This window comes from Telopea speciosissima, chromosome 7 (assembly GCF_018873765.1).
Source record: "Telopea speciosissima isolate NSW1024214 ecotype Mountain lineage chromosome 7, Tspe_v1, whole genome shotgun sequence".
In the NCBI taxonomy this organism is placed as follows: Eukaryota; Viridiplantae; Streptophyta; class Magnoliopsida; order Proteales; family Proteaceae; genus Telopea; species Telopea speciosissima.
In genome coordinates this window covers 37,969,234-37,988,340 of record NC_057922.1, presented here as the reverse complement: position 1 = coordinate 37,988,340, position 19,107 = coordinate 37,969,234, and the positions used below count along the sequence as shown (strand labels likewise).

General features: G+C 40.1%; 1 protein-coding gene across 1 annotated transcript; it reads left to right on the top strand.

Moving 5' to 3' along the window:
- The first annotated feature begins 4,540 nt into the window (after window positions 1-4,540).
- Window positions 4,541-4,936, top strand: LOC122668530. Its single transcript, XM_043865082.1, has one exon. It carries the CDS (start codon window positions 4,541-4,543, stop codon window positions 4,934-4,936), a length of 396 nt encoding a protein of 131 aa, XP_043721017.1.
- The last annotated feature ends 14,171 nt before the right edge of the window (window positions 4,937-19,107 follow it).

Sequence of the window (19,107 nt, the reverse complement as noted above, 5' to 3'; positions counted from 1 at the left end):
AATAACTACAGAAATGCCCCAATTAACCCCAAACGACCCACCCGGTCTTATTTAAACCGAAAATGAACACATGTTGTCAATAGGTATCAATTCGAAGGTCACAACCCACAACATTGCAACCACACATCTAATAAGAGATGAGGACACATTTTATGACATCCCAACCCAAAAAAGTACAGAAATGCCCCCAAATAACCCCAAACGACCCACCCAGTCTAGTTTAAATCGAACATGAACATTTGCCAAAATTGGTATCGATCTCGAAGGTCATGACCCACAACTTCATCCACACGTGTAATAAGAGATAAGGACACATTTTAGAACATAGAAAACCCAAAAAAGTACAGAAATGCCCCCAAATAGTCCCTAACAACCCACCCGGTCTTATTTAAACAAAAATGAACATATGTCGAAATAGGTATCGATTCGAAGGTCATGACCCTTAACTTCATATCCACACGTGTAATAAGAGATAAGGACATTTTTTAGAACATCCCAAACCCAAAAAAGTATAGAAATGCCCCCAAATAACCCCAAACGACCCACCCGGTTTGGTTTAAATCGAAAATGAACATATGTCGAAATAGGTATCGATTCGAATGTCACACCCTCAACATCGCATCTACATGTATAATAAGAGATAATGACAATTTTTAGAATATGCCAAACCAAAAAATACAAAATGCCCCCAAATAACCCCAAACGACCCACCGATCTGGTTTAAACCGAAAATGAACATTTGTCAAAATTTATCGATACGAAGGTCATGGCCCTCAACTTCATATCCACACGTGTAATAGTAGATAATGACACATTTTAGAACATCCCAAACCCAAAAAAGCATAGAAATGCCCACAAAATAACCCCAAAGACCCACTCGTCTGTTTAAACAAATTGAAATGAATATATGTCAAAATAAGTATCGATTCCAAGGTCACGACTCTCAACATCGCATCTACACATCTAATAAGAGATAAAGACACTTTTTAGAACATCCAAACCCAAAAAGCACAGAAATGCCCCCAAATAACCCCAAAATGACCCACCATATTCTATTTAAATCGAAAATGAACATTTGTCGAAATTGGTATCGATAGTAAGGTCACGACCATCAACTTCATATCCACATGTGTAATAAGAGAAAAGGACACATTTTATAACATCCCAAACCCAAAAAAGTACAGAAATGACCCCAAATAACCCCAAACGACCCACCGGATTCGGTTTAAATCGAAAATGAACATAAGTTGAAATAGGTTTCGATTCGAAGGTCACGACCCTCAACAACACATCCACATGTCTAATAAGACATAAGTACATTTTTTAGGACATCCCAAACCCAAAAAAGTACAGAAATGCCCCCAAATAAACCCAAACGACTCATTCGGTCTGTTTTAAAAAAAAAATGAACATTTGTCGAAATTGGTATCGATACGATGGTCACAACCCTCAACTTCATATCCACATGTGTAAAAAGAGAAAAGGACACATTTTAGAACATCCCAAACCCAAAAAAGTATAGAAATGCCTCCAAACGACCCACCCGGTCTTATTTAAACTGAAAATGAACATTTGTCCAAATTGGTATCGATACGAAGGTCACGACCATCAACTTCATATTCACATGTGTAATAAGAGATAAGGACACATTTTATAACATCCCAAACCCAAAAAAGTACAGAAATGACCCCAAATAACCCCAAACGACCCACCCGGTTTGGTTTAAATCGAAAATGAACATATGTTGAAATAGGTTTCGATTCGAAGGTCACGACCCTCAACAACACATCCACATGTCTAATAAGAGATAAGTACATTTTTTAGGACATCCCAAACCCAAAAAAGTACAGAAATGCTCCAAAATAAACCCAAACGACTCACTCGGTCTGTTTTAAACAAAAAATGAACATTTGTCGAAATTGGTATCGATACGATGGTCACAACCCTCAACTTCATATCCACATGTGTAAAAAGAGAAATGGACACATTTTAGAACATCCCAAACGCAGAAGAGTACAGAAATGCCCCCAAATAACCCCAATCGACCCACCCTGTTAGGTTTAAATCGAAAATGAACATATGTCGAAATAGGTATCGATTCGAATGTCACAACCCTCAGCATCGCATCCACACGTCTAATAAAAGATAAGGACACTTTTGAGAACATCCCCCAGCCAAAAAAGTACAAAAATACCCCCAAATAACCCCAAACGACCCACCTGATCTGGTTTAAACCGAAAATGAACATTTATCGAAATTGTTATCGATACGAAGGTCATGACCCTCAACTTCATTTCCGCACGTGTAATAAGAAAAAGGGACACATTTTAGAACATCCGAAACCCAAAAAAGTACAGAAATGCCCACAAACAACCCCAAGCGACCCACCCTGTCTGGTTTAAATTGCAAATGAACAAAAGTCAAAATAGGTATCGATTCGACGGTTACGACCCTTGACATCACATCCACAGGTCTAATAAGAGATAAGGACACTTTTTAGAACATCCAAAACCCAAAAAAGCACAGAAATGCCCCCAAATAACCCCAAACGACCCACCCGGTCTATTTTAAATCGAAAATGAACATTTGTCGAAATTGGTATCGATACTAAGGTCACGACCATCAACTTCATATCCACACGTGTAATAAGAGAAAAGGACATATTTTATAACATCCCAAACCCAAAAAAGTACAGAAATGACCCCAAATAACCCCAAACGACCCACCTGGTTTGGTTTAAATCGAAAATGAACATATTTAGGGAAAATGAACATATGTTGAGGGACAGATCAGCCTGCTTTCAAGGTGCAAAAGTTCCCATCTTACACACCTGATCTTTGCAGATGATTTGATGATTTTTGTGAAGGCTGTCCCTGACTCTATTTTGGCTTGTTTGGGGGCTCTGTCTGATTTTCATACTTACTCTGGGTTGAGACTCAATAGAGCTAAGTCCTCTATTATTTTAGGGGGCCTTACCCAAACGGCCAGGCTGCAACTATTGGAATTAACGAATTTTATGGACACTAAGCTGCCCATTCGGTACCTTGGTGTTCCACTTGTACCTCGTAAACTTTCTATGGCAGATTGCTCCGCTATCTTGGATCTAGTGAGGCGAAGACTTGACGGCTGGAAAGCTCGTTTCTTATCCTTTGCAGGACGGTTGCAGCTTCTTACCTCTGTTCTTCAGGGCTGCTATATATATTGGTCGGGCATCTTTGCATTACCAGGTGGTGTCAAGCAAAAGCTGGAATCCATGTTCTCAAATTTCCTTTGGACGGGCCCCTCCTTGGAACGAAAGGTACATTATGTTTCTTGGGATAGAATTTGCAAACCTAAGGATGAGGGTGGCTTAGGTATCCGCAGAATTTCAGAAATGAATATTGCGGGTATCCTTAAGCAAATCTGGTGGATTGCTTCCAAAAAGGATAGCCTGTGGGTTAGGTGGGTTTATGCCCGTTATTTAAAAAATGACTCTATTTGGACTGTGAAAATTCCCCAAAATTGCTCTTGGGTTTGGCGTAGAGTCCTCAAGTATAGAGATTTGGTTGAACCCCATGTTCACCACTTTATTGGGTCTGGCCATGCTACAAGGCTATGGCTTGATAAGTGGCATCCTCAAGGGGTTTTAATCAAAAATTTTGGGGATCGTATCAGATACGATGCGGGTTCTCATCGTATGGCTCTGGTTTCGGATATTATAAGACAAGGCACCTGGCATCCTACTCCTCATGGGTCTTTTGATCTTATTAGTGCTTGGGGGGGATTTGCAACATGTTCCTATTTTGAGAGGCAGGGATGACCTTATTATTTGGAAGAATTCCCCTAATGGCTTATTTACTACTAAGTCAGCCTGGGACATTGTTAGAAGATCCTCCCCTAAAGTAGGGTGGCATAAATTTGTTTGGTTTACTCAGAATTTCCCTAAGCATTCTTACACAACTTGGAGATGCCTTATGGAAGCTCTACCTACCAAAGATCAGCTTATTAAAAGAAATATTTAGGTTGGGCCGAATTGCATCTTGTGTTGGGCTGGTATTGAAAGTCATGAGCATCTTTTCTTTAATTGCCCTTTTTCACTAGCATTTGGGGTCAAATTAGTTCTTTTTGCTCCCAAGGGGGTGGAGGCCCTACAAATCTCCAGAATGTGCTTGCTTGGCTCTTGAGTGTTGGTTGTGCAAATGATAGGATGGATTTGGTTCCCAAGTTGGGTTTTTGTGCTACTGTGCATTACATTTGGTGGGAGAGAAACCGAAGGCTGTTTGAGAACAAGGTTAGAACCCATGATTAGATTATAGAGGCAATTCGTCTTGATGTGGCCATTAAGTGTGCTGCCTTTCCCATTTCTGCTGTCCAAAGCCCAAGGAACCAGTTCTTGGCTGATAATTGGGGGATTAGGGTGGATTGGAAGGTGATTACTCAAAAAACCTGTGCTTGGTTTAGACCTCCTACTCACATGGCAGTCCTTCACTGTGATGGGTCCTTAACAGCTGATAGAGCTTCCTATGGTGGAATCATTCATGATGATGCAGGTGTTGCCATAATGGCGTATGCGAGGAAGGGAGATATTAATTCTGTTCTAGGCATGGAGCTCTTTGCAATTTTAAAGGGGGTCACTTTTTGTATTCAAAGGAACCTACTTCGGGTTTCCATCAGATCCGATTCCAAATTGGCAGTAGATATTCTTAATGGGGCTGTGGACTGCCCTTGGAGCATGCAAATCTTGATGGACCGTATAGCTACGCTACTACTACAATTACAGCTTAAGGAGATCAAACATGTTTGGAGAGAGCTCAACCAGCCAGCAGACTTTATTGCAGCCATGGATACGGGGGATGGGGAAGCAATATTTTATCCACTTGATTTCCCACAGGACCTGGTGGAGTTGGTTAAGAATGATTCAGATGGTAAAGTATTTTTAAGGACCTTGTCTCATTGAGATGTTGGCCTGGTCTTAGGCTTTTCGACCGAGGGCCTGTCCTCGGGTTGTTTTAGGGGCTCTCCTCCCCCTCTTAGGCCTGTCTAAGGGGGGAGGACAATGGCTGCCTTCTTCTGTATTTTTTTCCTCTTTCTTAATACAATCACACTTACCTATCAAAAAAAAAAAGGTTTCGATTCGAAGGTCACGACCCTCAACAACACATCCACACGTCTAAAAAGAGATAAGTACATTTTTTAGGACATCCCAAACCCAAAAAAGTACAGAAATGCCCCCAAATAAACCCAAACGACTCACCCGGTCTGTTTTAAACCAAAAATGAACATTACCGAAATTGGTATCGATACGATGGTCACAACCCTCAACTTGCTATCCACATGTGTAAAAAGAGAAAAGGACACATTTTAGAACATCCCAAACCAAAAAAAGTACACAAATGCCCCCAAATAACCCTAATAGACCCACACTGTTAGGTTTAAACCGAAAATGAACATATGTCGAAATAGGTATCGATTCGAAGGTCAAAACCCTCAACATCGCATCCACACATCTAATAAAATATAAGGACACATTGAGAACATCCCACACCCAAAAAAGTACAAAAATACCCCCAAATAACCCCAAACGACCCACCCGGTCTGGTTTAAACCGAAAATGAACATTTATCAAAATTGGTATCGATACGAAGGTCACGACCCTCAACTTCATATCCACACATGTAATAAGAAATAGGGACACATTTTAGAACATCCCAAACCCAAAAAAGTATAGAAATGCCCCCAAACAACCCCACACGACCCACCCTGTCTGTTTTAAATTGCAAATGAACAAAAGTCAAAATAGGTATCGATTCGACGGTTACGACCCTTGATATCGCATCCACACGTCTAATAAGAGATAAGGACACTTTTTAGAACATCCAAAACCCAAAAAAGTATAGAAATGCCCCCAAATAACCCCAAACGACCCACTCGATCTGGTTAAAACCGAAAAGGATCATCCGTCGCAATTGGTATCGATACGAAGGTCACGACCCTCAACTTCATATCCACACCTGTAATAAGAGATAAGGACACATTTTAGAACATCCCAAACCCAAAAAAATACAGAAATGCCCCCAAATGACCCCAAACGACCCACCCTGTTTGGTTTAAACAGAAAGTCAACATATGTCAAATTAGGTATCGATTCGAAGGTCACGACCCTCAACATCGCATCCACACGTCTAATAAAAGATAAGGACACTTTGTAGAACATCCTACATCCAAAAAAGTACAAAAATACCCCCAAATAACCCCAAACGACCCACCTGGTCCGGTTTAAACCGAAAATGAATATTTATAGAAATTGGTATCGATACAATGGTCAGGACCCTCAACTTCATATCCACACCTGTAATAAGAGATAAGGACACATTTTAGAACATCCCGAACCCAAAAAAGCATGAAAATACCCCCAAACAACCCCAAACGACCCACCCAGTCTTGTTTAAACCGTAAATGAATGTAAGTCGAAATAGGTATCGATTCGAAGGTTACGACCCTTGACATCGCATCCACATGTCTAATAAGAGATAAGGACACTTTTTAGAACATCTTAAACCCTAAAAATTTCAAAAATGCCCCCAAATAACCCTTAACGACCCACCCGATCTGGTTTAAACCGAAAATGAACATTCGTCGAAATTGGTATCAATACGAGGGTCACGATCCTCAACTTCATATCCACACCTATTATAAGAGATAAGGACACCTTTTAGAACAACCCAAACTCAAAAAAGTACAACAATGCCCCCAAATAACCGCAAACGACCCACCCGGTCTAGTTTAAACCGAAAACGAACATTTGTCTAAATTGGTATCGATACGAAGTTCACGACCCTCAACTTCATATCACACCTGTAATAAGAGATAAGGACACATTTTAGAACATCCCAAACCCCAAAAAGTACAAAATGCCCCCAAATAACCACAAACGACCCACTCGATCTGGTTAAAATCGAAAAGGAACATCCGTCGCAATTGGTATCGATACGAAGATCACGACCCTCAACTTCATATCCACACCTGTAATAAGAGATAAGGACGCATTTTAGAACATCCAAAACCCCAAAAAGTACAAAATGCCCCCAAATAACCACAAACGACCCACTCGATCTGGTTAAAATCGAAAAGGAACATCCGTCGCAATTGGTATCGATACGAAGGTCACGACCCTCAACTTCATATCCACACCTGTAATAAGAGATAAGGACACAGTTTAGAACATCCCAAACCACAAAAAGTACAGAAATGCCCCCAAATAACCCCAAACGACCCACCCTGTTTGGTTTAAACAGAAAGTCAACATATGTCAAATTACGTATCGATTCGAAGCTCACGACCCTCAACATCGCATCCACACGTCTAATAAAAAATAACGACACTTTTTAGAACATCCCACACCCAAAAAAGTACAAAAATACCCCCAAATAACCCCAAACGACCCACCCGATCCGATTTAAACAAAAAATGAACATTTATCGAAATTGGTATCGATACGAAGGCCACGACCGTCAACTTCATATCCACACGTGTAATAAGAAATAGGGACACATTTTCGAACATCCCAAACCCAAAAAAATACAAAAATGCCCCCAAAGGACCCCAAACGACCCACCCTGTCTAGTTTAAATTGCAAATGAACATAAGTCGAAATGGGTATCGATTGGATGGTTATGACCCTTGACATCGCATCCACATGTCTAATAAGAGATAAGGACACATTTTAGAACATCCCAAACCCAAAAAAGTACAGAAATGCCCCCAAATAACCCCCATTGTCCCACCCGATCTGGTGTAATCCGAAAATGATCATTCGTCGAAATTGGCATCGATACGAAGGTCACGATCCTCAACTTCATATCCACACCTGTAATAAGAGATAAGGACACATTTAAGTACATCCCAAACCCAAAAAAGTACAGAAATGCCCCCAAATAACCCCAAACGACCCACCCGATCTGGTTTAAACCGAAAATGAACATTTGTCCAAATTGGTATCGATACGAAGGTCACAACCCTCAACTTCATATCCACACCTGTAATAAGAGATAAGGACACATTTTAGAAAATCCCAAACCAAAAAAAGTACAGAAATGGCCCCAAATCACCCCATAGGACCTACCCGGTTTGGTTTAAATCGAAAATGAACATATGTTGAAATAGGTATCGATTCGAAGGTCACGACCCTCAACAATGCATCCACACGTCTAATAAGAGATAAGGACAGTTTTTAGGACATCCCAAACCCAAAAAATGATAGAAATGCCCCCAAATAACCCCTAACGAGACACCCGGTCTGTTTTAAACCGAAAATGAACATTTGTCGAAATTGGTATCGATACAATGGTCACGACCCTCAACTTCATATCCACACGTGTAATAAGAGATAAGGACACATTTTATAACATCTCAAACCCAAAAAAGTACAGAAATGGCCCCAAATAATCACAAACGACCCACCCGGTTTGGTTTAAATCGAAAATGAACATATGTTGAAATAGGTTTCGATTCGAAGGTCACGACCCTTAAGAACACATCCACACGTCTAATAAGAGGTAAGTACATTTTTTAGGACATTCCAAACCCAAAAAAGTACAGAAATGCCCCCAAATAAACCCAAATGACTCACCCGGTCTGTTTTAAACCCAAAATGAACATTTGTCGAAATTGGTATCGATACGATGGTCACAACCCTCAACTTCATATCCACATGTGTAAAAAGCGATAAGGACACGTTTTAGAACATCCCAAACCCAGAAAAGTACAGAAATGCCCCCAAATAACCCCAAACGACCCACAATGTTAGGTTTAAACCGAAAATGAACATTTGTCGAAATAGGTATCGATTCGAAGTTCACGACCCTCAACATCGCATCCACACGTCTAATAAAAGATAAGGACACTTTTGAGAACATCCCACATCCAAAAAAGTACAAAAATACCCCCAAATAACCCCAAACGACCCACCCAGTGTAGTTTAAACCGAAAATGAATATTTATCAAAATTGGCATCGATACGAAGGTCAAGACCCTCAACTTCATATCCACATGTGTAATAAGAAATAGGGACACATTTTAGAACATCCCAAACCCAAAAAAATACAGAAATGCCCACAAACAACCCCAAGTGACCCGCCCTGTTTGGTTTAAACCGAAAATGAACATATGTCAAAATAGGTATCGATTCGAAGGTAACGACCCTCCACATCGCATCCACATGTCTAATAAAAGATAAGGACACTTTTCAGAACATCCCACACCCAAAAAAGTACAAAAATACCCCCAAATAACCCCAAACGACCCACCCAGTCTGTTTTAAACCAAAAATGAACATTTATCGAAATTGGTATCGATACGAAGGTCACGATCCTCAACTTCACATCCACACGTGTAATAAGAAATTGGGACACATTTTAGAACATCCCAAACCCAAAAAAGTACAGAAATGCCCCCAAACAACCCCAAGCGACCCACCCTGTCTGGTTTAAATTGTAAATGAACATAAGTCAATTAGGTATCGATCCGAATGTTACGACCCTTGACATCGCATCCTCACGTCTAATAAGAGATAAGGACACTTTTTAGAACATCCCAAGCCCAAAAAAGTATAGAAAAGCCCCCAAATAACCTCTAACGACCCACCCGATCTGGTTTAAATCGAAAATGAACATTCATCGAAATTGGTATTGATACCAAGGTCACGATCCTCAACTTCAAATCCACACCTGTAATAAGAGATAAGGACACATTTTAGAACATTCAAACCCAAAAATTACAGAAATGCACCCAAATAACCCCAAATGACCCACCCGGTATAATTTAAACCGAAAATGTACATTTGACGAAATTGGTATCGATACGAAGTTCAAGACCCTCAACTTCATATCACACCTGTAATAAGAGATAAGGACACATTTTAGAACATCCCAAACCCAAAAAAGTATAGAAATGCCTCCAAACGACCCACCCGGTCTGGTTTAAACTGAAAATGAATATTTGTCCAAATTGGTATCGATACAAAGGTCACGACCATCAACTTCATATCCACACGTGTAATAAAAGATAATGACACATTTTATAACATCCCAAACCCAAAAAAGTATCGAAATGACCCCAAATAACCCCAAACGACCCACCCGGTTTGGTTTAAATCGAAAATGAACATATGTTGAAATAGGTATCGATTCGAAGGTCACGACCCTCAACAACGCATCCACACGTCTAATAAGAGATAAGGACATTTTTTAGGACATCCCAAACCCAAAAAAGTACAGAAATGCCCCCCCAAATAACCCCTAACGACCCACCCGGTCTGGTTTAAACCGAAAATGAATATTTTTTGAAATTGGTATCGATACGATGGTTAAAACCCTCAACTTCATATCCACATGTGTAATAAGAGATATGGACAAATTTTTGAACATCCCAAACCAAAAAAAGTACAGAAATGCCCCCAAATAACCCAAAATGACCCACCCTATTTGGTTTAAACCAAAAATCAACATATGTCGAAATAGGTATCGATTCGATGGTCACGACCCTCAATATCGCATCCACACGTATAATATAAGATAAGGACACTTTTTAGAACATCCCACACCCAAAAAAGTACAAAAATACCCCCAAATAACCCCAAACGACCCACCCAGTCTGGTTTAAACTACAAATGAACGTTTATCAAAATTGGTATCGATACAAAGGTCACGACCCTCAACTTCATATCCACACGTGTAGTAAGAAACAGGGACACATTTTAGAACATCCCAAACCCAAAAAAGTATAGAAATGTCCCCAAACAACCCCAAGCGACCCACCCTGTCTAGTTTAAATTGCAAATGAACATAAGTCGAAATAGGTATCGATTCGAAGGTTACGACCCTTGACATCACATCCACACGTTTAATAAGAGATAAGGACACTTTTTAGAATATCCCAAACCCAAAAAAGTACAGAAATGCCCCGAAATAACCCCTAACGACCCATCCGATCTGGTTTAAACCGAAAATGAACATTCGTCGAAATTGGTATCGATACGAAGGTCACGATCCTCACCTTCAACTCCACACCTGTAATAAGAGATAAGGACACATTTTAGAGCATCCCAAACCCAAAAAATTAGAGAAATGCCCCCAAATAACCCCAACTGGCCCACCCGTCCAGTTTAAACCGAAAATGAACATTTGACTAAATTGGTATCGATACGAAGTTCACGATCCTCAACTTCAGGTCACACCTGTAATAAGAGATAAGGACACATTTTAGAACATCCCAAACCCAAAAAAGTAAAGAAATGCCTCCAAACGACCCACCTGATCTAGTTTAAACTGAAAATGAACATTTGTCCAAATTGGTATCGATACGAAGGTCACGACCATCAACTTCAGATCCACACGTGTAATAAGAGATGAGGACACATTTTATAACATCCCAAACCCAAAAAAATACTGAAATGACCCCAAATAACCCCAAACGACCCACCCGATCCGGTTTAAACCGAAAATGAACATTTGTCGAAATTGGTATCGATATGAAGGTCACGACCCTCAACTTCATATCCACACCTGTAATAAGAGATAAGGACACATTTTAGAACATCCCAAACCCAAAAAAGTACAGATATGCCCCCAAATAACCCCAAACGACCCACCCTGTTTGGTTTAAACAGAAAGTCAACATATGTCAAATTAGGTATCGATTCGAAGGTCACGAACCTCAACATCGCATCCACACATCTAATAAAAGATAAAGACACTTTTTAGAACATCCCACACCAAAAAAGTACAAAAATACCCCCAAATAACCCCAAACGACCCACCCGATCCGGTTTAAACCGAAAATGAACATTTATCGAAATTGGTATCGATACAAAGGTCAGGACCCTCAACTTCATATCCACACCTGTAATAAGAGATAAGGACACATTTTAGAACATCCCGAACCCAAAAAAGCACGAAAATGCCCCCAAACAACCCCACACGACCCACCCAGTCTGGTTTAAATCGTAAATGAATGTAAGTCGAAATAGATATCGATTCGAAGGTTACGACCCTTGAAATCGTATCCACATGTCTAATAAGAGATAAGGACACTTTTTAGAACATCCCAAACCCTAAAAAGTACAAAAATGCCCCCAAATAACCCCTAACGACCCACCCGATCTGGTTTAAACCAAAAATGAACATTCGTCGAAATTGGTATCGATACGAAGGTCACGATCCTCAACTTCATATCCACACCTGTTATAAGAGATAAGGACACCTTTTATAACAACCCAAACTCAAAAAAGCACAGAAATGCCCCCAAATAACCCCAAACGACCCACCCAATCTAGTTTAAACCGAAAACGAACATTTGTCTAAATTGTTATCGATACGAAGTTCACGACCCTCAACTTCATATCACACCTGTAATAAGAGATAAGGACACATTTTAGAACATCCCAAACCCAAAAAAGTATAGAAATGCCCCCAAATAACCACAAACGACCCACTCGATCTGGTTAAAATCGAAAAGGACCATTCGTCGTAATTAGTATCGATACGAAGGTCACGACCCTCAACTTCATATCCACACCTGTAATAAGAGAAAAGGACACATTTTAGAACATCCCAAACCCAAAAGGTTACAGAAATGCCCCCAAATAACCCCAAACGACCCACCCGGTCTTGTTTAAACCGAAAATGAACATTTGACTAAATTGGTATCGATACGAAGTTCACGACCCTCAACTTCATATCACACCTGTAATAAGAGATAAGGACACATTTTAGAACATCCCAAACTCAAAAAAGTACAACAATGCCCCCAAATAACCGCAGAACGACCCACCCGGTCTAGTTTAAACCAAAACGAACATTTGTCTAAATTGGTATCGATACGAAGTTCACGACCCTCAACTTCATATCACACCTGTAATAAGAGATAAGGACACATTTTAGAACATCCCAAACCCCAAAAAGTACAAAATGCCCCCAAATAACCACAAACGACCCACTCGATCTGGTTAAAATCGAAAAGGAACATCCGTCGCAATTGGTATCGATACGAAGATCACGACCCTCAACTTCATATCCACACCTGTAATAAGAGATAAGGACGCATTTTAGAACATCCAAAACCCCAAAAAGTACAAAATGCCCCCAAATAACCACAAACGACCCACTCGATCCGGTTAAAATCGAAAAGGAACATCCGTCGCAATTGGTATCGATACGAAGGTCACGACCCTCAACTTCATATCCACACCTGTAATAAGAGATAAGGACACAGTTTAGAACATCCCAAACCACAAAAAGTACAGAAATGCCCCCAAATAACCCCAAACGACCCACCCTGTTTGGTTTAAACAGAAAGTCAACATATGTCAAATTACGTATCGATTCAAGCTCACGACCCTCAACATCGCATCCACACGTCTAATAAAAATAACGACACTTTTTAGAACATCCCACACCCAAAAAAGTACAAAAATACCCCCAAATAACCCCAAACGACCCACCCGATCCGATTTAAACAAAAAATGAACATTTATCGAAATTGGTATCGATACGAAGGCCACGACCGTCAACTTCATATCCACACGTGTAATAAGAAATAGGGACACATTTTCGAACATCCCAAACCCAAAAAAATACAAAAATGCCCCCAAAGGACCCCAAACGACCCACCCTGTCTAGTTTAAATTGCAAATGAACATAAGTCGAAATGGGTATCGATTGGATGGTTATGACCCTTGACATCGCATCCACATGTCTAATAAGAGATAAGGACACATTTTAGAACATCCCAAACCCAAAAAAGTACAGAAATGCCCCCAAATAACCCCCATTGTCCCACCCGATCTGGTGTAATCCGAAAATGATCATTCGTCGAAATTGGCATCGATACGAAGGTCACGATCCTCAACTTCATATCCACACCTGTAATAAGAGATAAGGACACATTTAAGTACATCCCAAACCCAAAAAAGTACAGAAATGCCCCCAAATAACCCCAAACGACCCACCCGATCTGGTTTAAACCGAAAATGAACATTTGTCCAAATTGGTATCGATACGAAGGTCACAACCCTCAACTTCATATCCACACCTGTAATAAGAGATAAGGACACATTTTAGAAAATCCCAAACCAAAAAAAGTACAGAAATGGCCCCAAATCACCCCATAGGACCTACCCGGTTTGGTTTAAATCGAAAATGAACATATGTTGAAATAGGTATCGATTCGAAGGTCACGACCCTCAACAATGCATCCACACGTCTAATAAGAGATAAGGACAGTTTTTAGGACATCCCAAACCCAAAAAATGATAGAAATGCCCCCAAATAACCCCTAACGAGACACCCGGTCTGTTTTAAACCGAAAATGAACATTTGTCGAAATTGGTATCGATACAATGGTCACGACCCTCAACTTCATATCCACACGTGTAATAAGAGATAAGGACACATTTTATAACATCTCAAACCCAAAAAAGTACAGAAATGGCCCCAAATAATCACAAACGACCCACCCGGTTTGGTTTAAATCGAAAATGAACATATGTTGAAATAGGTTTCGATTCGAAGGTCACGACCCTTAAGAACACATCCACACGTCTAATAAGAGGTAAGTACATTTTTTAGGACATTCCAAACCCAAAAAAGTACAGAAATGCCCCCAAATAAACCCAAATGACTCACCCGGTCTGTTTTAAACCCAAAATGAACATTTGTCGAAATTGGTATCGATACGATGGTCACAACCCTCAACTTCATATCCACATGTGTAAAAAGCGATAAGGACACGTTTTAGAACATCCCAAACCCAAAAAAAGTACAGAAATGCCCCCAAATAACCCCAAACGACCCACAATGTTAGGTTTAAACCGAAAATGAACATTTGTCGAAATAGGTATCGATTCGAAGTTCACGACCCTCAACATCGCATCCACACGTCTAATAAAAGATAAGGACACTTTTGAGAACATCCCACATCCAAAAAAGTACAAAAATACCCCCAAATAACCCCAAACGACCCACCCAGTGTAGTTTAAACCGAAAATGAATATTTATCAAAATTGGCATCGATACGAAGGTCAAGACCCTCAACTTCATATCCACATGTGTAATAAGAAATAGGGACACATTTTAGAACATCCCAAACCCAAAAAAATACAGAAATGCCCACAAACAACCCCAAGTGACCCGCCCTGTTTGGTTTAAACCGAAAATGAACATATGTCAAAATAGGTATCGATTCGAAGGTAACGACCCTCCACATCGCATCCACATGTCTAATAAAAGATAAGGACACTTTTCAGAACATCCCACACCCAAAAAAGTACAAAAATACCCCCAAATAACCCCAAACGACCCACCCAAATCGCTTTTAAACCAAAAATGAACATTTATCGAAATTGGTATCGATACGAAGGTCACGATCCTCAACTTCACATCCACACGTGTAATAAGAAATTGGGACACATTTTAGAACATCCCAAACCCAAAAAAGTACAGAAATGCCCCCAAACAACCCCAAGCGACCCACCCTGTCTGGTTTAAATTGTAAATGAACATAAGTCAATTAGGTATCGATCCGAATGTTACGACCCTTGACATCGCATCCTCACGTCTAATAAGAGATAAGGACACTTTTTAGAACATCCCAAGCCCAAAAAAGTATAGAAAAGCCCCCAAATAACCTCTAACGACCCACCCGATCTGGTTTAAATCGAAAATGAACATTCATCGAAATTGGTATTGATACCAAGGTCACGATCCTCAACTTCAAATCCACACCTGTAATAAGAGATAAGGACACATTTTAGAACATTCGAAACCCAAAAAATTACAGAAATGCACCCAAATAACCCCAAATGACCCACCCGGTATAATTTAAACCGAAAATGTACATTTGACGAAATTGGTATCGATACGAAGTTCAAGACCCTCAACTTCATATCACACCTGTAATAAGAGATAAGGACACATTTTAGAACATCCCAAACCCAAAAAAGTATAGAAATGCCTCCAAACGACCCACCCGGTCTGGTTTAAACTGAAAATGAATATTTGTCCAAATTGGTATCGATACAAAGGTCACGACCATCAACTTCATATCCACACGTGTAATAAAAGATAATGACACATTTTATAACATCCCAAACCCAAAAAAGTATCGAAATGACCCCAAATAACCCCAAACGACCCACCCGGTTTGGTTTAAATCGAAAATGAACATATGTTGAAATAGGTATCGATTCGAAGGTCACGACCCTCAACAACGCATCCACACGTCTAATAAGAGATAAGGACATTTTTTAGGACATCCCAAACCCAAAAAAGTACAGAAATGCCCCCCAAATAACCCCTAACGACCCACCCGGTCTGGTTTAAACCGAAAATGAATATTTTTTGAAATTGGTATCGATACGATGGTTAAAACCCTCAACTTCATATCCACATGTGTAATAAGAGATATGGACAAATTTTTGAACATCCCAAACCAAAAAAAGTACAGAAATGCCCCCAAATAACCCAAAATGACCCACCCTATTTGGTTTAAACCAAAAATCAACATATGTCGAAATAGGTATCGATTCGATGGTCACGACCCTCAATATCGCATCCACACGTATAATATAAGATAAGGACACTTTTTAGAACATCCCACACCCAAAAAAGTACAAAAATACCCCCAAATAACCCCAAACGACCCACCCAGTCTGGTTTAAACTACAAATGAACGTTTATCAAAATTGGTATCGATACAAAGGTCACGACCCTCAACTTCATATCCACACGTGTAGTAAGAAACAGGGACACATTTTAGAACATCCCAAACCCAAAAAAGTATAGAAATGTCCCCAAACAACCCCAAGCGACCCACCCTGTCTAGTTTAAATTGCAAATGAACATAAGTCGAAATAGGTATCGATTCGAAGGTTACGACCCTTGACATCACATCCACACGTTTAATAAGAGATAAGGACACTTTTTAGAATATCCCAAACCCAAAAAAGTACAGAAATGCCCCGAAATAACCCCTAACGACCCATCCGATCTGGTTTAAACCGAAAATGAACATTCGTCGAAATTGGTATCGATACGAAGGTCACGATCCTCACCTTCAACTCCACACCTGTAATAAGAGATAAGGACACATTTTAGAGCATCCCAAACCCAAAAAATTAGAGAAATGCCCCCAAATAACCCCAACTGGCCCACCCGTCCAGTTTAAACCGAAAATGAACATTTGACTAAATTGGTATCGATACGAAGTTCACGATCCTCAACTTCAGGTCACACCTGTAATAAGAGATAAGGACACATTTTAGAACATCCCAAACCCAAAAAAGTAAAGAAATGCCTCCAAACGACCCACCTGATCTAGTTTAAACTGAAAATGAACATTTGTCCAAATTGGTATCGATACGAAGGTCACGACCATCAACTTCAGATCCACACGTGTAATAAGAGATGAGGACACATTTTATAACATCCCAAACCCAAAAAAATACTGAAATGACCCCAAATAACCCCAAACGACCCACCCGGTCTGGTTTAAACTGAAAATGAACATTGGTCGAAATTGGTATCGATACGAAGGTCACGACCCTCAACTTCATATCCACACCTGTAATAAGAGATAAGGACACATTTTAGAACATCCCAAACCCAAAAAAGTACAGATATGCCCCCAAATAACCCCAAACGACCCACCCTGTTTGGTTTAAACAGAAAGTCAACATATGTCAAATTAGGTATCGATTCGAAGGTCACGAACCTCAACATCGCATCCACACATCTAATAAAAGATAAAGACACTTTTTAGAACATCCCACACCAAAAAAGTACAAAAATACCCCCAAATAACCCCAAACGACCCACCCGATCCGGTTTAAACCGAAAATGAACATTTATCGAAATTGGTATCGATACAAAGGTCAGGACCCTCAACTTCATATCCACACCTGTAATAAGAGATAAGGACACATTTTAGAACATCCCGAACCCAAAAAAGCACGAAAATGCCCCCAAACAACCCCACACGACCCACCCAGTCTGGTTTAAATCGTAAATGAATGTAAGTCGAAATAGATATCGATTCGAAGGTTACGACCCTTGAAATCGTATCCACATGTCTAATAAGAGATAAGGACACTTTTTAGAACATCCCAAACCCTAAAAAGTACAAAAATGCCCCCAAATAACCCCTAACGACCCACCCGATCTGGTTTAAACCAAAAATGAACATTCGTCGAAATTGGTATCGATACGAAGGTCACGATCCTCAACTTCATATCCACACCTGTTATAAGAGATAAGGACACCTTTTATAACAACCCAAACTCAAAAAAGCACAGAAATGCCCCCAAATAACCCCAAACGACCCACCCAATCTAGTTTAAACCGAAAACGAACATTTGTCTAAATTGTTATCGATACGAAGTTCACGACCCTCAACTTCATATCACACCTGTAATAAGAGATAAGGACACATTTTAGAACATCCCAAACCCAAAAAAGTATAGAAATGCCCCCAAATAACCACAAACGACCCACTCGATCTGGTTAAAATCGAAAAGGACCATTCGTCGTAATTAGTATCGATACGAAGGTCACGACCCTCAACTTCATATCCACACCTGTAATAAGAGAAAAGGACACATTTTAGAACATCTCAAACCACAAAAAGTACAGAAATGACCCCAAATAACCCCAAACGACCCACCCTGTTTGGTTTAAATAGAAAGTCAACATATGTCAAATTAGGTATCGATTCGAAGGTTACGACCCTCAACATCGCATCCACACGTCTAATAAAAGATAAGGATACTTTTTAGAACATCCCACACCCAAAAAAGTACAAAAATACCCCCAAATAACCCCAAACGACCCACCCGATCCGGTTTAAACCAAAATGAACATTTATCGAAATTGGTATCAATACGAAGGCCACGACCCTCAACTTCATATCCACACGTGTAATAAGAAATAGGGACACATTTTCGAACATCCCAAACCCAAAAAAATACAGAAATGCCCCCAAAGGACCCCAAACGACCCACCCTGTCTGGTTTAAATTGCAAATGAACATAAGTCAAAATGGGTATCGATTGGATGGTTACGACCCTTGACATCGCAT

Coding starts and splice junctions, on each gene's coding strand:
- LOC122668530 (XM_043865082.1), top strand. CDS start 4,541: ATGGCGTATGCGAGGAAGGGAGATATTAATTCTGTTCTAGGCATGGAG.